At 34.3% G+C, this 24943-nt stretch overlaps 1 protein-coding gene across 3 annotated transcripts in view; it reads left to right on the top strand.

Annotated features, from left to right (window-relative positions):
• The window catches only part of CPNE8 (copine 8), a 318962-nt gene extending 300971 nt beyond the window's left edge, over nucleotides 1–17991 (top strand). For all 3 annotated transcript variants that reach the window (XM_036867581.1, XM_036867580.1, XM_036867582.1), the window contains 4 exons: nucleotides 3641–3743; nucleotides 5278–5335; nucleotides 9995–10068; nucleotides 16907–17991. In XM_036867581.1, the coding sequence (XP_036723476.1) occupies nucleotides 3641–3743; nucleotides 5278–5335; nucleotides 9995–10068; nucleotides 16907–17095 (424 nt within the window). In that variant the 3' untranslated portion in view covers nucleotides 17096–17991. The remainder of the gene's footprint in view (nucleotides 1–3640; nucleotides 3744–5277; nucleotides 5336–9994; nucleotides 10069–16906) is intronic.
• Nucleotides 17992–24943: the final 6952 nt, after the last annotated feature.

Genomic DNA, 24943 nt, shown 5'->3' with positions numbered 1-24943 from the left:
ACAGGATAGAAAGTCCAGAGATAAACCCACGTACCTATGGTCACCTAATCTGTGACAAAGGAGGCAAGAATATACAATGGAGAAAGACAGTCTCTTCAGTAAGTGGTGCTGGGAAAACAGGACAGCTACATGTAAACCAATGAAATTAGAATATTCTCAAACACTATACAGAAAAAGAAACTCAAGATGGATTAAAGACCTGAATGTAAGACCAGATATTATAATTCTTAGAGGAAAACATAGGTAGAACACACTTTGAAATAAATCGCAGCAAGATCTTTTTTGACCCACCTCCTAGAGTAATGAAAAGAAAAACAAAAATAAACAAATGGGACCTAATTAAACTTAAAAGCTTTTGCACAGCAAAGGAAACCATAACCAAAATGAAAAGACAACCCACAGATAGGGAGAAAATATCTTATGGAAAAACCCAAATGAACTTTTTGGCCAGCACAACATTTGCAAATGAAGCGACCAACCAGGGATTAATCTCCAAAATATATAAACAGCTCATACACCTCAATATCAAAAAAACAAACAACCCAATCAAAAAATGGGCACAAGATCTAAAAAGACATTTCTGTAAAGAAGACATACAGATGACCAAAAAGCACATGTAAAGATGCTCAACATCACTAATTATTAGAGAAATGCAAATCAGACTGCAATGAGGTATCACCTGACACCATTCAGAATGGCCGTCATCGAAAAAATCTACAAACAATAAATGCTGGAGAAGGTGTGGAGAAAAGGGAACCCTCCTACATTGTTGATGAGAATGTAAATTGGTACAGCCACTATGGAGAACACTATAGAGATTCCTTAAAAAACAAAAAATAGAGTTACCATATGATCCGGCAATCCCACTCCTGGGCATATATCCCAAGAAAACCATAATTCAAAAAGATACATGCAACCCAATGTATATTGCAGCGCTATTTACAATAACCAGGACGTGGAAGCAACCTCAATGTCCATTGATGGAAGAATGGAGAAAGAAGATGTGGCACATATATACAATGGAATATTACTCAGCCATAAAAAAGAATGAAATAATGCCATTGGCAGCAACATGGATGGACCTAGAGATTGTCATTCTGAGTGAAGTAAGTCAGGCAGAGAAAGACAAATATCATATGATATTTCTTATATGTTGCATCTAAAAAAACATAGTACAAATGGACTTATTTACAAAACAGAAATACAGTCACAGATGTAGAAAATAAACTTATGGTTACCAAGGGGGAAAGGTGAGGGAGAGATAAAATTGTGAGATTGGGATTGACACATACACACTACTATATATGAAATATATAACTAATAAGAAGCTACTGTAGGGACTTCCCTGGTGGCACAGTGGTTAAGAATCCACCTGTCAGTGCAGGGGACACAGGTTCGATCCCTGGTCCGGGAAGATCCCACATGCCGTGGAGCAGCTAAGCCCATGTGCCACAACTACTGAAGCCTGCACACCTAGAGCCCGTGCTGTGCAACAAGAGAAGCCACCCAATGAGAAGCCCGTGCACCGCAATGAAGAGTAGCCCCCGCTCGCCGCAACTAGAGAAAAGCCCAAGCGCAGCAACAGAGACCCAAGGCAGCCAAAAATAAAAATTAATTAATTAAAAAAAATAATAAAAAGAACCTACTGTTTAGCACAGGGAACTCGACACAATACTGTGTAATGGCCTACATGGGAAAAGAATCTAAAAAAGAATGGATATATGTATATGTATAATTGATTCACTTTGCTGTACAGCAGAAACTAACAAAGCATTGTAAATCAACTCTACTCCAATAAAAATTAATTTAAAAAAAGTAAACACCTCCCCCCGAAAAAGGATCAGTTAAGCCACTTGAAGTGATATTCATAAGATTGCATAACACTCAATTTTCCATCTTCTCACCATTTTCAACACATCATTTGGTATGGAAAACATAAAAGCCATAGAGTTGTACTCATAGAAGTTTTTCTCACTATTTATAACCTCCTGTTAATCACATGAAATATAATCCTTACGTTTTTGAAGCATAGTCAGTAAAAAATGCTTTTTAAAAATAATGGGTATTTAAAAATTAAAAAATGAATTCCTGAGGGAGATTATCCTACTTCTTTTCTTAAGAAAAAAAATTTAAGCATAAAATAGGAGAGTAGGTTCATACCTGTTTTGGATTTTTTCATTGCTGTGTTACCATCAAATTAATACAAATTCCTTAGTGTCGAAGATCAATTGTTCAACATGGTGAGAGCATTTTTGACTATATGTTGTAGAACAAGTTCAATGCTATTTTTAGCTGGCTCCTCAGTGTATGAACATATCACTTGCTGTATTCTCTTCATCAATCTATAAAATTACCAGTCATTTTATTAACATCATGAACAATTATTAGTTTCTCTTGTCTATGGCAAAGTTGTAAATATTTTCTTGTTCATATAGTTATAAATTCTGCTTTACAAGATATAAGTTTTTCCCTGTCATATTATGCTATTGGTTTTTCCCCAAACTATTCAAAATTTATTATTTAGACTCCATCAGGTAGTGAAAGATTTTCATTGGTAATCAATAGAAGTTTCTTGAAACCAATTTTTCTGTGATTTACTTGATGATTTTTTACGAAAGTAGACCAAAGTCTTCTTGTTAACTATTTATCTCCTACAAGCACCACAGTGCTTGCTCATTACTAGATATGACCGGCATACTAGTTATGTACTAAAAATCATAAAAGTCATTCTATTGAGAATATACTCTAGATACCCATAATGGTAGAACACAACGGGAAAAAAAAAAGATAAAATATTGTCATAAAATTCTCCTCTAAATGGCTGAGTATTATTTGGTGAGAATTCTGCACTGGAATACAAAAAACAAATACTAGAATATGTTCTTATTACATACCTAATTTTTGTCTTTGTTTGCTATAATTCTCCTTCCCATCTTTCACCAATTTAACACGTATTAAGAATTGGAACTATAGCTATGTCAAGAAGTGTTTCTTCTGTTGCATTTTTTTATTAAGGTGAAATTCACATGACATAAAACCAACCATTTTAAAGTTTACAGTTCAGTGACATTCAGCATATTCACAATGTTGGGCAATCATCACTGCTATCTAGTTCCAAAACAAAAATCATAATCACTTATATAATTTACCATATATAAAATCTACCAGTTATATAACTGTATAAATATTTACTACCATATGTGAAATTTCTTTATTAACAATACAAAGTTGCATTATCTTGATTTTACAGATGAGAAAATAAAGTTCAGATAGCTTATGTGATGTTATACTGAAGATATACACATAATATGTTGCTTAGCCAGGATGTCTATTTCCAAAAGCTGTAGCCATTCCTGTGTGTTAACATACCATCCAGCTCACCTTTTATTAGTGAATGAATTTCTAAGGCAGCCAGGCATTTCTTTGTGCCAGCATGCAGTAATGTTGCTGTTATTCTAGTGTGCTATTTCAGAAAAAAATGCATATTTGAGAGTTTTCATATATAGGCTCCTAAGATATGTTTAAATATTTTCTTGAGATTAAAATGTTTGTTGGCTCTTCCAAATTATATTTAGCAACTATCATGTCGAGAGGAAATGTTTTATTTTGTGGTATTCTTTACCTTTTCTTTGCCTTTCAGATATGCTTCTTCTGTAAAGGATGGCTCCCAGTATTTTGTGCTACTGATTGTGACAGACGGTGTTATCTCAGATATGGCTCAAACTAAGGAGTCCATAGTTAATGTAAGTAAGAGTCATTCAGTCTTGGGCTGGCTAACTGAATGCCTGGTGCTACTTAGGTTGACTAACTAGAGTCTACTTAGCTGACTTAAGAGTGAAACAAAATGCCCATGCCTTTGCAGCCAATTGCATTATCCAGAAAACTCACACACATTAGTAGCATTCATCCATAAGGACCAAACTAAGAGGTGTGAATAATTGGGTTGTAACAAAATTATTTCCAAAAAATTAAAATAAAAATAAATAATAGCATCACCTTCATGTGCATGACTGTGTTTATCTTGATTAGTTTGATGTGCTTGTATACAGTTTGTACAATTTGTACAGAATATTTCTTTAACATTTACATTTACAGTAATAGTTACAGGAGAACTGTGCTAATTTCTATATTTATAGAACTGGATAAGGACTAGCATTGATTCAAAATCCATTTTTCTCATTATTCCTAATTATGTGTTATATTTATGATTCATTGTCTTCTTTATTAGACTATAATTTATAATATCTATATTTACTAGACTGCAACCTCTAAAATTATATCTGTTTTTACTTACCTTTCTATACTCAGGTTTAGCAATGTTTGACACAAAATAGACATTAGTAAAAATGGGCTGTGTGAAAAAATTGTTTATCATACTTCATAATTATTAATAGCATAGGGAAAATATAATTAGCTGTTTGTGTGAGAAAAAACTAGTTACATGTGGGAAAAAATCAAATGTTTATAGACATACACTTAGCAAAACCAAACACAAAAAGGAAGAGAGGCAGAATCTTGTACATTTACTTATTTGTTTATATGGTTTTGACTAGATACACTGGGTTGGATTTGTCTTGATTTCCTTTATGTTCTGATCAGTGGCATTATCATGCTCTTTAAAATATGGACTTAGTAATCTAGGTTTAAACTAACAGGACATGCACTGAGGAACAGTTATTCATAATTCAGTGACCTTCACAGCTGAAGATGTGGTTGCTATACTGTTCCACCTATCTGCTGGTGGATCTTATATTCTTACCATAAAATTATTTTATCATACTAATAATAACTTTCTATAATTATTTGTATTCACTCATTTACTATGAAAATTGCTTTTCCTAACCATAGCTATAAATGAAATAGAGTACTACTTTTTCACAAATATGGTACCTTTTTTTCCCTTTTAGCAACTGAAAGATTTTTGAATGGAGAGAGAACATGGAAAAAGAGACCAAAGGTACCCAGAATCAGCTTAGGAATATTTTGTCTGAGAATAGCGAGTGAAAGCAGATGCTCAGTACTTTTTTAAAAAAAATATTATCCAAGACTGGTCATTCCTGAAGAACATCCCACTGAATTAGCGTATGTACAGAGTTCAGAAAGGATGAGAGTGGAATCAAGTATATTATTCTGTGTTAATTTTAAATATGTTCAAAACTATTTTAAAGAACATCTGTGAAAAATATCAAAACTCAGGATATTTTTTTCTTCTTAATTCTTAGTTGTTTCCTCAATTCAGTTTCTTAATTGTGAACTAACTGTGTGTTCTCTTTGAAGGCTTCAAAACTTCCAATGTCAATAATTATAGTAGGTGTTGGGCCAGCAGAATTTGATGGTGAGTAATAAAATTTCAGTAGTATTCCTTGGGAATTTATTTAATCTGACTCATTATGCACTTAGGTTTCTATCACTCTTTTTTTGCATATAAGGATGTGAGTGTGCGTATGGATTTGTATACAGTGTCCATGTACATATAGACATAAATATAGATATTACATGATGGAGTCTATTAAGGTGAGCAAATTAAAAGGATGTCTTCTGAGTAGGACATTATCTCTCTAGTATAGGTTAATTCAACATGTAGCTTTCTGTTTTATTAGAGATGGTTTGTACCTCAAAATATTTCTTAAGACCAAGTGATAAATTGAGTTTTTGTTCCCAAGGCGAAATACACTTTGGATTCCCTAAAAACTTTTAAGGATGAGCACTAAATTAATAAACCACTAGGTTGTGAAATAGAAATATTAACACAAGCCTAATAATGGATTTTCAGACCTTGGCTAGTTGATAGACATTATTTTTATATATATTTAAGTTCTGTCATATGAAAGAGTAAAGTAAAATGAAAATGGAATTGACCATCTGAAATTTAATGAGACTTTATATAATTATGCTAAATTCACTTACTGGGTAGTTTTCTGTTTGGGCTCAAGCCATCTTCAAATGTCAATTAGTGTGACGGGTGTTTGTGTGACTAGTGATCTGGGTAAACTTCTCTAAGGATAGTCTATTCCTCGTCACCTGATGAATTCCTTTAAGAGAACTCTGCTAGACATCAACTGCATAACCACATAACATTCACCTGGTTCAGGTGTTTTTACATTAATGATGACAGTATTTAGCTTGGAACTTTAGAAATGAGAATAATTTTAGAATATTTGGAACAACTTTTGGTATGCTACAGGTTAATTTAGGCACATAGTTGGCTAATTATTGTATGATCATCACTAGGATGATTCTTGTTTAACCACCAGTGCCTCCTCCATAAGGATAGTATAGATCTCTCAGTCTCAGGTAAAACAACACAAGCAGTTATATTGCTGATCCTGGAAATTCTTTCCTTTAATTCCATGCTTGGCTGGTCACACTTTGCATCATTATAATCTTCCAGCAGAAGTCATTTTAGCTCCTGCTAATATTTTCTCTGTCTCTGAATATTTACATCTGTTTACATTGTCCATCAGGCATGAATCTGAGATACCACTCTGGAGTCAGGAAAACTAAGACACATCTTTCTTGTTAACACTTTGTGTACTTGATCATCTGCATTGAGCAGTGATAGACTGTGGTTCACAAACTTCACTGATTGCTAGGTTAAAATAACTCATGATTTCTTCTTCAGTTACTAATTTGCTTTTGCCTCTCAAGTATGCACTTCTCGTTGGGTATATTCCAGGTCTCCCAGAATCCTATGGAAGGCCGTTGTTAGGTGTAAGCCCTGTCACTTGTTCCCCAAGAGCTCCCACACATAATGTGTAAATAGAGAGCCACTGACCCTTCCTATGTATATTTCTGGTCATATATTTCTATTCAAAGCAGCAGGCACAGCTATTTGGGTACTAACTTCTTACAACTGCCATACCTATTTATTTTCTTCAATTTTTTTTGTTCCCAGTGAATTATTTATCAGGGTTTTGAGGTATGAAAATTCATCATTTCCCTCTCTGACTTCTTGAATTAACTAAAAAAAAAAAAAAAAAAAAAAATGCAGGAATCACTCAGAGATCAGAATATGTTTTATTAATAGTAGTGTAGAATTGGAGAATTTGGGTTGCCTTGTGCACAGAATCAGACTTCTTGCTACTTTTTTCCCCAAAGATTAAATGACCTCAACTTTATCTCCAGGCCTTCTCTGTACAGGGGCAGATCCTTGCCTATTGAGCATGCCACAGGGAGAAATTGTCTTCAACTTGAGGATAGGCTGCTCCAGAAGAGAGAGATTCAAGGTCGTTCCATCTCTCAATCTTAGTTATCTTGTGAATCCCTCCTCTTTTCATGAGGAAAAGTGAGCAAAGATTATAGACAAAGAGGGAAGTTGCCTTCCCATAGAATTCCCTCCTGGGAATTAAAGTGAAATTTTCCTCTGGCAAACCTGTGAACAGGGAATTAGGGTCCTGAAACACCTGATTTCTGCTTTCACCCTGCTGGAAGAAAATTTCTGACTTATATTCAAGTTGCTGCTATCCTATCAGAAGAGCCTTTTTCTAGGCACTTCCAAATCTACGATAAGTAAGTTTAAATAGCACACATAAATTCACATAAAGACTGAAATAAAACTTGCATATTTTATCAGTTAACCACATAAATCCAACATCTACACATAACATAACCAGGAGGTTTGCATAGGCAAGAAATGCAGCATTTTGCCATTCATTCTTTGAAGGTAGAGGAAATATAAATAAACTACTAGATTCATGAGTATTTAAATGTCTTGTTTCTTTATTTCAATGAGAACAATTTAAAACTTTCTGTATAATTTCTCAAAGCAGGACTTCTTTATCCTTAAAAGGCAAAAAGTCAAATTAAAGTAGCATATGGTTAACTGCTTTGATACAAGTTAGGAAAGGGAGATAACTATAAGGGATTCTAATATGATTTTGTCTCCCAAGGCTAGAAAGAAATACAGGTCTGTACCTTATATATCTTTTTTCCAGAGACGGGTACTGATGGGGAACCTGTGCTTACAATTTCAGGCTCCTTGAGGACTAGATGATCTGAAAAACTGAAGAGTGAACATTTCCCTTCCACCACTTATATGCTATTTCTTTTCTTCTTGCTCTCAAAAGTGTAGCCTCCAATTCTGCTACCCATAGCCTTTTAACTCAAAGGACATACTGAAAAGTGGGAGATATTTTATAGGATCTCATTCTAATACACTATTGCCTGAATAACTGTCACTGTCTTTAATTGAAATAAAACACTTACAAAGGCCAATGGAGATTGTAGAGGATTGTGGAAGGTGAGGCCCAGATTATCATCTAATTTTTGTTTCCCATTTTAGAGTGAGTATAGGGTAATTGTTAGGAGTTATTAGCAAATATAGATAATAAAGGAGAAGATTCTCCAATTGCTGGCATGTCACTATCAATGTACATTTATGTCTCAAAGTAATATGAAAATTTTGAAAACAAACTTAGACCAAAAAAAGGAATTAACTATTGAAAATATTTGAGTATAATGAATTTTCCTATTTAAATCCCTAATAACTAGGAGAGAAAAAAATAGTTCTTTTGTATTTTGAATAAGTTAATTACCTTATTATTGGTAATTTACATGTTACTAAATTATGACATATATTATATATCTAAGGAGATTATTGGATGATGGCTCACTAACAATTATGTGTACTGGCAATGTTTCAGCCCAGACATTGATTCCTGAACATGTGTAGAAAAGTAAAACTTAAAACCTGTTTTAAAAAAAAAAACAAGCTTATAGATATAGAAAACAGATTGGTGGTTGCCAGAGGCTTGCCAGCATTGGAGGTGGGTGAAATGGGTGAAGGCAGTCAAAAGGTACAAACTTCCAGTTTTAAAATAAGTATGTCACACGAATGTAATGTACAGTGTGGTTAGTATAGTTAATACTGTATTGCATATATGAAGGTTGCTAAGAGAATAGATCTTAAAAGTTCTCATCAGAAGAAAAAAAATTGTAATTATGTATGGTCAACTAGACTCATTGTGGTGATCATTTCACAATATATACAAGTAGCGAATCATTATGTTATATAGCTAAAAATAATATAATGTTATTTGTCAATTATACCTCAATCAAAAAAAATAAAATAGGAAAAAAAGTAAAATGTCTTTAACCCAAATACATTATCCAAGCACTGAAGAAAATAGTGAAAAGGTGAGGATTGTATTCTAATATTTTTTAGAAGATGACAAAGCAAACATAATTGCAAGTGGCTCTCCGGAGTCTGGTGAATATCATGTGCATACAAAATGGATTATTAGTAGAAGAATATACTTTAAGTATAAATTAGCATTCCTCATGTAATTAGTTATTTAGAGAATTCTCACTGAAACATTAAACTCTGGAAAATGTTCTTAATTGCAGCGTAACATTATTGTATACCAGCTGTCCCGTTATATCACAGTATTCCCAAATACCAGTTGATCTATGTAATGTTGAAATTATTTTTAATCAACAAAAAAATCATACTTCAGAAATTTCATGCTTTATCCAATCACCATAAGAGCAGAGCAAATGCCTTTTTGTTTTTAAATCTATTCATAAAAAGATTACAGACAATATGATTATATAGCTTTGTGTAGTTTCAAAGAGAATAAAGTTCAAATTGTTATTGGAAGTTCTATAATGATTAGTGCCTAGTTTCTTAAATTAGAAAGAAAAAATTAAAATTGAATGAAGTAGCATCACTTGCCGAATCAGTCATGTAAGCATGTAATCCAGAGTTAAGGATCTATAGAATGGGGAGATGTACCTAAAGACTTCTACACTGCATAGGCTCTCCTCATCTTTCAAAGTGTCACATGAGGTCTGAGCTTGCTTTCTCCACTTGTAAAATTTGCACTCAGTTAAGTTTTGTGGAAGAAATCACCGAGGAGATGAAAGGATCAACAAGCTTTCCGCCTCTAACATAGGACATATTGTTACTTCATACATCTTGATTTCATTATTGCCTACATTTGTTATAGTATTTAGCTAAAATGCACTGAATAAATGATCCTATTTTATTTTCAAGCAATGGTTGAATTGGATGGAGATGATGTAAGAGTTTCCTCCAGAGGAAAATATGCTGAAAGGGACATTGTGCAGGTAAGCAATTTAATGAAAATTATTTATTTTGTTCATTGTGAAGAGCCCATGTCATCTCTGATTTGTAAATGAAGAGCTTAAATTGAAATCAAGAGTCTCAGGTTCTGTTTGATTGAGGCAGTTGATTCTCTATAAAATGCATGTTAATTAATGGCCTAGAATAAGCACCAAATTACTTTCCCCCATACTTCATGTTCACCATATATGAAGTAGAATTGTTAATAAGTGTCTTTTCCTACTTTATTATTACCAGAAAATATCACTGAGATCTTTACTAAAATTAAAAGCTAGAAACATAACAGGCTTTTAATGATGTTTATCTATTATTACTTAGCCCTCAATAAAGATTAAATATATTTTAAGACAGGTGATGCATATTCAGTGTAAGTAAACTTAGTAGAAACAAACCAAAAATGTAGATTTTTTTCTATTTCCCCCATAGCTTATGGTTAGAAAAGTGGAAAAATAGATCTTATAATTATATATAAATACAAAAATTATATAAAATATATAAATAATAATATTAATATAATACAAGGTAACATATAATAATATGTATAATACTATAATAAAATATAACATAATAAGAGATTATATATCTCTCTATATAGATATATAGACATATATATGATTCATAATTCTATTAGAATCAAGAAAAATACTTAACTAAAGCCCACTATTCTGGGAGTGAATAGAAAGAAAAAAATGCAATTAATATGTATAAGTGAAACAAAGGAGTTAAATCAACTAAATTTCTGCATACTTTAGAGTCTTCATATATTTTAGGATGTCAGAAGCAAAAAAAGACTGTGAAGGGAAGACTAAATAGGAAAGGAAAGTTCTCAGTACAATTTGAGCACTTAAAGGAGCAAACAATGGAATTCAATATTATCTCCTAAATAATAATCTATATATTCACCCATAATACAGTCATTAAGATAATCTAATTTGGAATGCAAGAGAATTTGGTTCAAATCCTGGATTGTCCACTGTGCTAACTTGGATAAGCTTTCTAAATTTCAGTGTTCTGGCATTGTTTAAAGATTTTATCAGATAATATATATAAAATACATGACTGAAATAGAACTCAGTAAAATACAACAAAAATAATTTTAAAAATTAGAGAGGGAGAATAATATAAAATAATCTGTAAATATATTATAAAGATTAATCTTGACAAAGATAAAAAAGCATTCTTCTTCATCAGTCAGCAAAATTAAGTTTTAAAATAGAAACATCTGTATAACAGTTTTTTAAGAAGGTAATTAAATATTATTTAAACCTAATGTTTAAATATTAACATTAAAATGTTAACATTTTAACCTAATGTTCTTGGTAACGTAAAAAGCACACACACATGAATAATTCGTTTAAAAGCAGCTGAGAAAGGGAACGTGGTGATGTGGTCATCTATTTAAGAATCCCACGATGTTTTGTTTTTTATAATTAGACACACGATTATTCACCTTACGCTGATTAGCATAATTATAAGTCCAAGTAATTGCACTTTTTCTAAAAATCTCTCCATAATGTCTAGTTCACAGTAACCAAAAAATCAAATTACTGCATGGAAGTATGAATTTGAAGTCCTTTAAAATGTATTATGTTGCTGTTGTAATACATTTTTACCAAGTTAAAAGAGACAGCTTCATATCTCATAGTATCATTTAAATGATGCTTAAGGGAAACTGGTATTACTCTCTCTCTTAGAAGGTAGTTAAGATTGCTCACATCATTAAGATTCACTTTAAGAGGATTAACATGTTATGTTAGTGACAACCAACAGTTGTTGGTTATTTTATTTATAAAACAAAAATTCCCTTGATCATGAAAGTATTTCATCTCTAATTGGATATGCTACATTGGAAAGAATAGTGAGATAGGACTCAGATCTATGATCTTGAACAAGTCAGTAAATCTCCCTTGAGCCTTTCTTTCATTACCTCCAGACTCTCCATTCTTTTATCTTTGCTCTTTCCATGATGTTGTGAGTCACAGAGGAAGTAACAGACATGAAAATACTTTGTTACTTATCAGTATAAGATACATAAAAACACACACATATATACATATATATATATATATATATATATATATATATATTATATATTTCCTCTCATTGAAAGTCAGAATCTTGAGACTAGTCTATCACCATAAAGTGACACTGAGATCACCAAAGATTTTGAAGACACCTGAGGATATAGCTAAACACTCAAGGGATTCTACCATGTAAAGTTGAACTGAGAGAGTCATGAGATCTCACAGATACTAACAGGAAACTAAAATCTTCCCAGAGAATTAGTAGCCTCCTGAATGACAGTGACACCTTGACTTACATGTCTATATTTAGTTAAGGATATTTGATGCACCCTTTTCTAATTTCATGGAAAAGTTCCTAAATGGTGATTGATCTTTTAAAAAGAGTTCCCAGGGTAAACATTTATATATCACATTGTGTTCAAGAAGAATTAGCATTTTTTCTCTCACCTTGAATAAAATTTTAAAACATTCCACCATTACAGGTTTCCTGGTCCTACCATTCACTAAAACATTTTTTAAATGAGTTATTTTTAAGAATAGAAATATTCTTGAATATTTATAATATTGGGGTTGCAAGGACACACCAAGAATAATATTGTCAATCTTCCTATCACCAGGAAATATCTAAGCCATCATAATCAATGCTATAAACACTGCTGGCTAAAATAATATCAGAAAATAGGGTCTATTTAGGCTCTCTTACCTTTTCACTTTGTAAGAAACTGAATGAGATGTTGTACTAAATCATTTAGCAGAAGGCCTCTCACATACCAGTTGCTCAATAAATGCATTAATATCAGTTTCAGTTATTATTATTAGTTAGTATGTTGGCATAGTCCAGTGGGAAGGCATTTTTATGTCACTGTTTCATAGTAGCTGTACCTTGACATATGACACTGTAGTCAGTCTTATGTGTGATTATGTTCATTGCCTCAAGATTCACTCTCATATGACTATAATATAAACAGTATGCAGGAAGAGATTCTATGGTTGTTATTCTAAAACTTAAATGAATTATTTTCTTAAATCAATATATGTAAAGGCTTTCCATTTGTTTGTTTGCTTGCTTGTGCTGTGGATTGGACATTGTATATAATGCAATATCATTTCTCCTGGCTGCATTCAGCTGCTGTCCAGCCTATCATTCCCTTAAAAATTATATTTAAATCATATCTTTCATTAAAAGGAGAATAATTACCTTCAAGGTTTAGACTTGAAAATCACTAATGGAGCTCTGCAAAATAGGAACAATCAAATAAAATTGAGCAGAACCACAACTAAAAGCTCATTTGCCCAAACTGATTCAAACTTTTTTCACAAATAGGCAAAGCTAGCTGTTAGAGCAACCACATAGAACATTTTCCTTGTACAGGATAGATGCTAAAAGAAAGATGTAGCGTGCCAAGGAAATGGTATATTTCAACTGAACAGAATGCATTTATTTGTATTCTTCATACGAATGGGATAAATTAGTGCAAAGTAAAAATTGATTTGTTCCTCTAACCTGAACAGTTTAAGGGTCCAAGTTAATTTGTGGTAATAGTCAGTGATCAACATACATTCACAAATGTGTGAGTGTTATTTTGAACAGGAGGTCCCCAGGTGCAGTGATCAGAAATGAGTGATTAAAAGGGACAATAAACAGAGGGGTCTGAGAAGTTGAGTGGAAAATTGTTACTATAGAAGGATATCAGCAAGAGTCCAAAAAGAAAGAGAATATATTTTTGTCCTCAAAAGTGTAAGATTTAACATTAATAAGAGGTAAAGGAAACAGAGTCACTTGTCAATTTCATCTCTCACTTAGGGAAGTACCTCATGACTTTACTGAAGAGATGAATATTTCTTTGGAAAAGGATTAGATAATTTAGGTTAGTGAGTAGAAGATTCTCAACATCTTTTTCTCTGCTTCCAACACACATGTGGGATAAGAGATGCTCCTGTTGATAATATCACTTGCTATAACAGTTACTCTTAACCCAGGGGCAAGGTCCCTTAATACTCAAGGGACGTATCAGAATCTGTGCCTGCATTTAGCAAATGTAAGTTAAATGGGATATATACTTCCTTCCTTGGCTGAAAACTAAGATTTCTTTCTTACCCATTGTTTATGAACATGTTTTAAAGATGAGTAGAACTGTATGTATTATGAGAACAGTGATTATGAATCTTAGTTTTGACATTCCGGAGTATCATAACATTCTTAAAAATGAATTTATATTTACTTCAATAAAAAATTTAGCACATCCTATAGCATTTGCTGGAAAGGTGAAAAAACAGGTGTTTTAAAATAACAAAAAGGTCAGGAATTACAGTTTTAGATTATAATACTGGTACCTAAGTTTGAAAGAGATAAAAAAATTGATAAAAATATTTAAAGTTTGATATGAATGTAAACAAAAGACTAGAAAGAAAAGTTTCATATTTATATTGTATATATAAATCTATAAATTAATGAAGAATAATAATAATAACTATCATACTATACATATTATGAGTTGAACACTATTTTATGCACTTATGTGTTGACTTATTTAATACAACAACCTAATGAAGTAGGCATTATTATTATTATCCTCATTTTATAGAAGAGGAAAATGAGTCAGAGTAGTAAATTGTCCAAGACCACACAGCTAATAAGCAGCAGAACCAGCGTCTGAACCTGGGAAGTCTAATTCCAGAGTTTGTGAGAATAGGGAGTAAAAACATAATTGAATTTAATTACCATGGTCTAAGAGAAAAGACCAAAATAAAAGTAAATATAAGAGCAAAGTTGAGGTAAAGGAAAAACACAGCAGGTATAATATCCCCCTTCCCTAAAGAAGTATCAGCTATCTGCTAGAGTGTCGCCATTTCCCTGAAATGTAGGTATTAGCTATAGATTCTTCAAAAACTGATCTCCTAACAAATAGTTTAAAAGATAATTATGTATATGTATAGCTGATTCACTTTGTTATAAAGCAGAAACTAACACACCATTGTAAGGCAATTATACTCCAATAAAGGTGTTAAAAAATAATTAAAATTTCAAAAGTAATTATGTATATACTAACCATATCATTACTAATTTTTTTTTAAAATACTATGCCTTTTAAAATAAGAATGAAATAAGCTATAGCTGAAATTAGAGATCTTTTTCTATTAATCCTTCACTATGTTGATTCTTATTTTCTCACCTTTCTAATTATAGTTTCAGAGAGAAAAATAAACCTAACTTTGTTTGCACCTCTTTGTCAGGTCTTGTCCAAGTCAGATAATATGACTTCACAAATGTTCATATCCCTCCTATTTCTCTTCTCAGCTGAAGATTATATTCAGTCTGTTAGTTTTTTCTTACCCTTACTTAGCTACCTTTAAGGTAAGAGAAAGATTTGTCACCTCTCTAACACATTTTTCTAAAAGTTGTGCTGAGTTTTCCACCTGGTATCAAGACAGGGTAAAATTATGGTCATATGGTTATTCTTCTGTCTATAGGGTGCCTTATTTTAAAAAGAAAGGAGTACTTTTCTGCTCTTCCTTAAAAGAGACTGCTTTCACTGCATAAATGGTATTACATTTGCTATTTGATTTCTTAACATTTTAACCTGCTTTATCGCAACCTGAGTGGTTTAAAGTCTGCTTCCTAATAAAAGTTAATTTTCTGAAGGCACACCTTGAGTAACTGCTTAAATCAAAAGTAAATTTTTCAAAATAAATTTAAAACAGTTACGTTACAGTATGAGATGAGAGTGTGAACACTGTTTCTCTGGAGGAAAAAATGATTTAATATAAACTTTAAAATATTATATTTGAAAATTGTACAACCTCCTGAAATGTCTTCACTGTGCCTTTTCTCCAAGACCTAAAATTACTGTGTCCCCAAACTATCACAACATTAACAGTTACAATCATTCCCAGTTGCTTTCAAGAATCCTGATGTCTGTAAGAGGAAATTGAACTAATGCCCTCAAACAGCACAGTGTTTATTAAGTAACCATTATAAATGAGAATGGAATCAGGCAATCTATTGCCAGAGTATTCAGTGATAAGGATTCTCACATGATTGTTTATATAAAGATAGAACAATAATTTTTATGTAATGTAAAAATAAGAATATTGATATTTGATGATATTTCAATAAGAAGTATACCAAAATCTTATGCTGAGGGTTTTTGGTTGTTTATTTTTTGCCTTTCCAAATAACAGATATAAAAAACAAACATTTGGGGCAAGATTCAATGTACTGAATATTTCGGGTACCTACTAATGTGAACTGTGTAAATTTTATATTCATTGTCCATGTGATTTGATGGTCTAGTAATATAATTAAAAACACTTTACATGTGTTTAGGACTCTTTAACAATATTTATTATTTTTAACCCTGATTTGAGTAATACTTCTACATTGAAAGCTGAATTAAGCACGCATTAATTCCATTTGACAAGAAACTGAGCCCTGAAGAGGATAATGCTCCATCCAATTAGGTGTCGAACTCAAAACTGCAGAATACATGTAGCAACATGATGGGTGTATCAGGACCCGGAGACAAGAGTTATTGCCAGGAAAAACATAGATAAGGATTACATCCCTTTTTAGATAAAGTATATATTAGAAAGTTGTGGTCACTGTTAGAGCTATTTGTAATAAATCAAATATCTTTAAAATGCATAGTTATTATCATGCATTTCACCATTATTCCAGGCTTCTCTGATTCTCCTACAACCAAATGTTTACATATGTTGGTTTTTGTTTCTATTTTTTAAATTTATTTAAATAGCATGCTAAGGTCTGTTAAATAACTTTCTTTCACCTCTGATTTAGTTTGTGCCATTCAGGGATTATATTGACAGAAGCGGAAACCACATACTCAGCATGGCTAGATTAGCTAAAGATGTCCTAGCGGAGATCCCAGAGCAGTTTCTTTCCTACATGAGGACCAGAGGGATCAAGCCATCACCTGCACCTCCCCCGTACACCCCACCTACACATGTGTTACATACTCAAATATGACTGTGCTCTGAAATGCTAATGTAACTATACTTCAGTTAGAACTGCTGAGTCTATGCTTCTCTCCTGGTGCTCTATAAGGAACCAGGGAATGAGATACTTTTCTCAGTTTGGTTTCAGCAGTATTGGTTTGTATGCTTTCTTGGATCCAAAATTTATTATCTTCCTAAACCAAAACTGTAAATACGGTTGTTGCATGAGCAACAGAAAAATTGTTTAAATGCTTGAAGCAAAATATGGATGTCTTCTCTGAATCTTTAAATGTTTTTTGGACAAAAACAGCTAATTTCCAATGTACTGTTGGGGAAAAGCGCAACCTGTGTTTTTAACTCAAATATTGTCCTTGACTGCTATGTATATAGGAAAGCAGTCTCTCTATATCAATGTTTACATGTTACTACTTTTTAAATTCTAATACTTTTATAACTGTTCTTAAGAATACAAGTTTTGAATATTGAATCCTTTGTCTTCTAAATTGCAATAGCTATAATCACAAGAGCAATATCTCTTTGAATGACTGTCTGGACAAATGCAATTGCAAGCAAGGGAAGGTAAAGATACTTTCATATTTCTCAGTAAGTGAATTGTCTTATGAAGCTGCATCTGCTTAGTAATCAGTTCCTCTGTGCCATTTGCCAAGTATGGGAGTTTACACTTAGCAGATGTGTATTCTGAAAGAACATGCATTTTTCATGAAGTTTGAGTTCTAAATTTAGACTGCAATTTGTTTATGTTTTGTAATGCTAAGTAGAAATAATAAAAAAGTCAAACATCGTGAACTGTAAATGCACAGAGAATACTTTGTGTAAAAAGTAGCATCTTTGGGCTTCCCTGGTGGCGCAGTGGTTGAGAATCTGCCTGCTAATGCAGGGGACACGGGTTTGAGCCCTGGTCTGGGAAGATCCCACATGCCGCGGAGCAACTGGGCCCATGAGCCACAGCTGCTGAGCCTGCGCGTCTGGAGCCTGTGCCCCGCAACGGGAGGGACCGTGATAGTGAAAGGCCCGCACACCGCGATGAAGAGTGGCCCGCGCTTGCCGCAACTAGAGAAAGCCCTCGCACGAAATGAAGACCCAACACAGCCAAAAATAAAATAAATAAATAAAGTAGCTATTAATTTTAAAAAAAGTAGCATCTTTATATTACAATACTATGTAGAAAGACTAAAATCCAGAATATTTGATTGTGAACCATGTAACAGATGTTTTAAACTTTCTATTTCATTGTACCTTGTCTAGATATTTTAAGTCAAAAGGATACTGGCTCTCTTGATTTGAATTCCTTTCCAAGTTGCCATGCAGGGTGCACAGGCTGGAAGTTTTTCACGAAATTCCCAGTTAAATATACACAACCATGTGACTTAGTGCACAACACATTTGTGAAATAACCCACTCCTATATACTGACTGATCTGCCTATCCACAATTAATTGTAAAGAATTTTTGCATGTACAGTTTTTATAAGAATTGCAGTTTTATGACAAGAATGACAGATGTGTCTAAATTAAAACATATCTTTAGAAAAAATGGCCTTAAATTCTCACAGAATTCCTGGAAATGATTGTGAATTACCTTTAAGTAATAGAAAAGTGAATTTATTTTTTTCTTTTGTGTCAACAATGTAACTGCTTTATAATATTTTCCTCACTTATATCCTATTTAATACTTGGTTTATTTCTACTGTATGTTGTTCTCTTTGTCCCATGTTGACTTAGGGTGACTTTTATAAGCATGAAACTATTTTACGGGAAACAAAAATATATACATTCACATATCTAACAGAATCGATGTTATATAATTATGTATTCCTAAATTGTCCATTTTGGAGTATATATTAAAATCTTTTAAAGGTTAACTATTTGCTCTGTAAACTTTATGTATAAATGACATGGAATCTGATGATTTCCTTTACTTGTCTTAAATATTTATGTCAGTATAGTTTATGAGCCTACAATTGTATTATTTGCCTTCATTCATCAGTTCTAAAGAACGAAAATAAATAAGATCAATATTCTTTCCTTCTTGTCAAACATGTTATTTTTATTTGAATTGATCAGAAAAAAATGAAAGATGTACACTTCTTTATTTAAATAATAGTGTGCCCCAACCTAGTGGGGGCAAATGGTTAAGAAACAGTCCCAGTTACAAACCTTATCCTTTGTATGGCTGAGAATAATCATAAGAAATGTATGTGATGTTAGTTCTATACATAAGATTAGAAAATACCTAGACTTGTCTCTTTGTTGCATAAATGAAAAGACCAAGACTGAAGGGGTTAGGTGATTTATCCAAGATTATGTAACTAGAGTAGAGCTCATTACCATTGTGAAACTACTTAAATTTTGTGAGTTGCTGTTAGGAGATGTACAATGAATAATACCACAGACATATTCCATAAATGCAAACACATTCCAATAGTTGCACATACAATCTAGGTATCAGGGATATGAGCATTAGGTAATGAGCAATGAGAAAGATATGTATCGAGAGAAGAGTGATAGCTCCAAATCATCAAACCTGCTGCAGAAAGCAACAGGACTATGACTGGGCACCCTCAAGACCCCCGAGAGTTTTGGATGCTGTTCTCTCTCTCTAATCCCTTTCCCTTCCTCTCTGATGAAAACCATTTTAACTACAGGATGAACCCTCAGCCTTCTATTCAATCATCTACATCATCTGGTTTTACCTGGTTATATAATATCAATTTCCATTGCTTCCCAAATGAATATTAAAACTATCCAGGCTTGTCTCATCACTCTTCCCCAACCAATTTGAGTTCATTTGGAGTCTCAGGCATAGTTCATAAATTTTCCTTCCATCAAGCTCTCTCCTTAGGCCTCCACCTAGGATATTATTTGAATGTTCTAACTCAAGCCCCAACTCCACCTATGTTATTTTAAAACTTCAGCTAACAATAATCACTACCTTCTATGAACTCACTTTTGCTTTGCATTTTAACATATTAATCACCTCATATTATATATAAACTATTTTACTTTGTTTGGGGCATTCTGCCTCCCCAACACCAGAAAATATGATTTAATGGCATCTAGAATAGGTAAATTTTCAAAGCTTCCCAGGTTACTGTAATGTGTAACTAGGGAGTATAACAGTTGCAATTAAAGAACATCAGATGATTCAACCACTACTTTTAAAATTCTCTCTCCCAGCATGTAAAACGGAGAGGAAAGAAAAGGTAGATAAAACTCTGAATAGTGTTGGGGGGACAGCAGTGACAGTAGGTATGTAGCATAGGCTATTTTGTTCTTTAGACTTAGTGAAGATAATGAGGGGGACTCATGTACTTTTTTTTTTTTTTTTAACTGTGGCTTATCATCAGCTTAGAACATAAAGAGGTTTCTCTCAAAAGGATGAGATCGATGTGGTTGTGTTGTTTTTTTTTTTTTTCAATACATCTTTATTGGAGTAAAATTACTTCACAATACTGTGTTAGTTTCTCTTGTACAACAAAGTGAATCAGCCATATGTATACATATATCCTCATATCCCCTCCCTCTTGAGCCTCCCTCCCACGCTCCCTATTCCACCCCTCTAGGTTGTCGCAAAGCACCGAGTTGATCTCCCTGTGCTATGCTGCTGCTTCCCACTAGCTATCTATTTTATATTTGGTAGGGTCCATGCCACTCTCTCACTTCGTCCCAGCTTGCCCTTCCCCCTCCCCATGTCCTCAAGTCCATTCTCTACGTCTGCGTCTTTATTCCTGTCCTACCCCTAGGTTCATCAGAACCAATTTTTTTTTTTTTTTAGATTCCATATATATGTGTTAGTATATGGTATTTGTTTTCCTATTTCTGACTTACTTCACTCTGTATAACAGGCTCTAGGTCCATCCATCTCACTACAAATAACTCAATTTCGTTTCTTTTTATGGCTGAGTAATATTCCATTGTATATATGTGCCACATCTTCTTTATCCATTCATCTGTCGATGGACATTTAGGTTGGTTCCATGTCCTGGCTATTGAAAATAGTGCTGCAAAGAACATTGTGGTACCTGACTCTTTTTGAATTATGGTTTTCTCAGGGTATATGCCCAGTAGTGGGATTGCTGGGTCGTATGGTAGTTTTAGTTTTTTTTAAGGAACCTCCATACTGTCCTCCATAGTGATTATATCAATTTACGTTCCCACCAACATGCAGGAGGGCTCCCTTCTCACCAACCCTTTCCAGCATTTATTGTTTCTAGATTTTTTAATAATGGCCATTCTGACCATGTAAAGTGATACCTCATTGTAGTTTTGATTTGAATTTCTCTAATAATTAGTGATGTTGAACATCTTTGCATGTGCCTCTTGGCCACCTGTATGTCTTCTTTGGAGAAATGTCTATTTAGGTCTTCCGCCCACTTTTTAATTGGGTTGTTTGTTTGATATTGAGCTCCATGAGCTGTTTGTATATTTTGGAGATTAATCCTTTGTCCGTTGTTTCATTTGCAAATATTTTCTCCTATTCTGATGGTTGTCTTTTTGTCTTGTTTGTAGTTTCCTTTGCTGGGCAAAAGCTTTTAAGTTTAATTAGGTCCCATTTGTTTATTTTTGTTTTTATCTTCATTACTCTAGGAGGTGGGTCAAAAAAGATCTTGCTGTGGTTTATGTCAATGAGTGTTTTTCCTATGTTTTCCTCTAAGAGTTTGATAGTGTCTGGTCTTACATTTAGGTCTTTAATCCATTTGGAGTTTATTTTTGTGTATGGTGTTAGGTAGTGTTCTAATTTCATTCTTTTACATGTAGCTGTCCAGTTTTCCCAGCACCACTTATTGAAGAGGCTGTCTTTTCTCCATTGTACGTTCTTATCTCCTTTGTCATAAGTTAGGTGACTATATGTGCGTGGGTTTACCTCTGGGCTTTCTATCCTGTTCCATTGATCTATATTTCTGTTTTTGTGCCAGTACCATACTGTCTTGATTACTGTAGCTTAGTTTGAAGTCAGGGAGCCTGAATTCCTCCAGCTCCATTTTTCTTTCTCAAGATTGCTTTGGCTGTTTGGGGTCTTTTGTGTTTCTATACGAATTGTGAAATTTTTTGTTCTGATTCTGTGAAGAATGCCATTGGTAGTTTGATAAGGATTGCACTGAATCTGTAGATTGCTTTGGGTGGTATAGTCATTTTCACAATATTGATTCTTCCAATCAACGAACATAGTATATTTCTCTCCCTGTTTATGTCATCTTTGATTTCTTTCATCAGTGTTTTATACTTTTCTGAGTACAAGTCTTTCGCCTCCTTAGGTAGGTTTATTCCTAGGTATTTTATTCTTTTGTTGTGATGGTAAATGGGATTGTTTCATTAATTTCTCTTTCTGATTTTTCATTCTTAGTGTATAGGAATGCAAGAGATTTCTGTGAATTAATTTTGTGTTCTGCAACCTTACCAAATTCATTGATGAGTTCTAGTAGTTTTCTGGTGGCATCTTCAGGATTTTCTATGTTTAGTATCATGTCATCTGCAGTGACAGTTTTAGTTCTTCTTTTCCAATTTGTATTCCTTTTATTTCTTTTTCTTCTCTGATTACCATGGCTAGGACTTCCAAAACTATGTTGAATAAGAGTGGCAAGAGTAGACATCCTTGTCTTGTTCCTGATCTTAGTGGAAATGCTTTCAGTTTTTCACCATTGAGTATGATGCTTGCTGTGAGTTTGTCATATATGGCCTTTATTATGTTGAGGTAGGTTCCCTCTATGCTCATTTTCTGGAGAGTTTTTATCATAAATGGGTGTTGAATTTTCTCAAAAGATTTTCTGCATCTATTAAGATGATCATATGGCTTTAGTTCCTTAATTTGTTAATATGGTGTATCTCATTGATTGATTTGCGTATATTGAAGAATCCTTGCATCCCTGGGATAAATTCCACTTGATCATGGCGTATGATACTTTTAATATGTTGTTGGATTCTGTTTGCTAGTATTTTGTTCAGGATTTTTGCATCTATGTTCATCAGTGATATTCGTCTATAATTTTCTCTTTTTGTGATATCTTTTTCTGGTTTTGGTATCAGGGTGATGGTGGCTTTGTAGAATGAATTTTGGAGTGTTCCTCCAAAATTGGAGTGCAATTATTTGTTTTTGATGAGTTTGAGAAGGATCGGTGTTAGCTCTTCTGTAAATATTTGATAGAATTCGCCAACATGGTTGTTTCGTAGAGGACCAGCAACTGCCAAAGATTTTACTGAAGAACATGCCTTGTCCTTTCAGCTTGTGTTTAGTTTAACTATTTTATGCCATTGTGTTACTTATATATGTAATTGACACAAAAATGAAAAGATACTTAATAAAAATTAACTAAAGATTAATTTATGTCATTAGCACAAGTAGGATACACTTCCTAATAAAGAAACACAGCTGAGGATCAAATAAGTTTCCTTTGAGTGCACATGGTGTCATTTAATAAAGATCAAAAGAATGGAAATCTACTTGTAAAAAGTTACACTTGAGGAGCTTCAAGATGGCGGAAGAGTAAGACGTGGAGATCACCTTCCTCCCCACAAACACATCAGAAATACATCTACATGTGGAACTGCTCCTATAGAACACCTACTGAACGCTGGCAGAAGACCTCAGACTTCCCAAAAGGCAAGAAACTCCCCACGTACCTGGGTAGGGCAAAAGAAAAAAGAAACAACAGAGACAAAAGAATAGGGATGGGACCTGCACCAGTGGGAGGGAGCTGTGAAGGAGGAAAGGTTTCCACACACTAGGAAGCCCCTTCATGGGCGGAGACAGCTGGTGGCAGAGGGGGGGAACTTCAGAGCCACAGAGGAGAGTGCAGCGACAGCGGTGTGTAGGGCAAAGTGGAGAGATTCCCGTACAGAGGGTCGGTGCCAACCAGCACTCACCAGCCCGAGAGGCTTGTCTGCTCACGTGCCGGGACGGGTGAGGGCTGGGAGCTGAGGCTCGGGCTTTGGTCGGACCCCAGGGAGAGGACTGGGGTTGGCTGCATGAACACAGCCTGAAGGGGCTAGTGCACCATAGCTAGCCGGGAGGGAGTCCGGGAAAAGGTCTGGAGCTGCCGAACAGGCAAGAGATGTTTTCTTGCCTCTTCGTTTCCTGGTGCATGAGGAGAGGGGATTCAGAGCGCCACCTAAACGAGCTCCAGAGATGGGCGTGAGCCGCGGCTATCAGCGCGGACCCCAGAGATGGGCATGAGACGCTAAGGCTGCTGCTGCCGCCACCAAGAAGCCTGTGTGCAGGCACAGGTCACTCTCCACACCGCCCCTCCTGGGAGCCTGTGCAGCCCGCCACTGCCAGGGTCCCGTGATCCACGGACAACATCCCCGGGAGAACGCACGGCGCTGCTCAGGCTGTTGCAACGTCATGCTGTCCTCTGCAGCCGCAAGCTCACCCTGCACAATGTACCCCTCCCTCCCCCCGGCCTGAGTGACCCAGAGCCCCCGAAGCAGCTGCTCCTTTAGCCCTGGCCTGCCTGAGTGAAGAACAGACGCCCTCAGGCGACCTACATGCAGAGGTGGGGCCAAATCCAAAGCTGAACCATGGGAGCTGTGCGAACAAAGAAGAGAAAGGGAAATTTCTCCCAGCGGCCTCAGAAGCAGCAGATTAAAGCTCCAAAAACAACTTGATATACCTGCATCTGTGGAATACCTGAATAGACAACGAATCATCCGAAATTGAGGAGGTGGACTTTGGGAGCAAGATATATTATTTTTTCCCCTTTTCCTCTTTTTGTGAGTGTTTATGTGTATGCTTCTGTGTGAGATTTGGTCTGTATAGCTTTGCTTTCACCATTTGTCCTAGGGATCTGCCCGTCCTTTTTTTTTTTTCTTTAACTTTAAATTTTTTTTTTTTATTTCTTAATAATTCGTTTAATTTTTTTTTAT

This window comes from Balaenoptera musculus, chromosome 10, assembly GCF_009873245.2.
Source record: "Balaenoptera musculus isolate JJ_BM4_2016_0621 chromosome 10, mBalMus1.pri.v3, whole genome shotgun sequence".
In the NCBI taxonomy this organism is placed as follows: domain Eukaryota; kingdom Metazoa; phylum Chordata; class Mammalia; order Artiodactyla; family Balaenopteridae; genus Balaenoptera; species Balaenoptera musculus.
The sequence above is the reverse complement of the archived record's forward strand: the minus strand, read 5'-3'. Positions and strand labels throughout refer to the sequence as shown.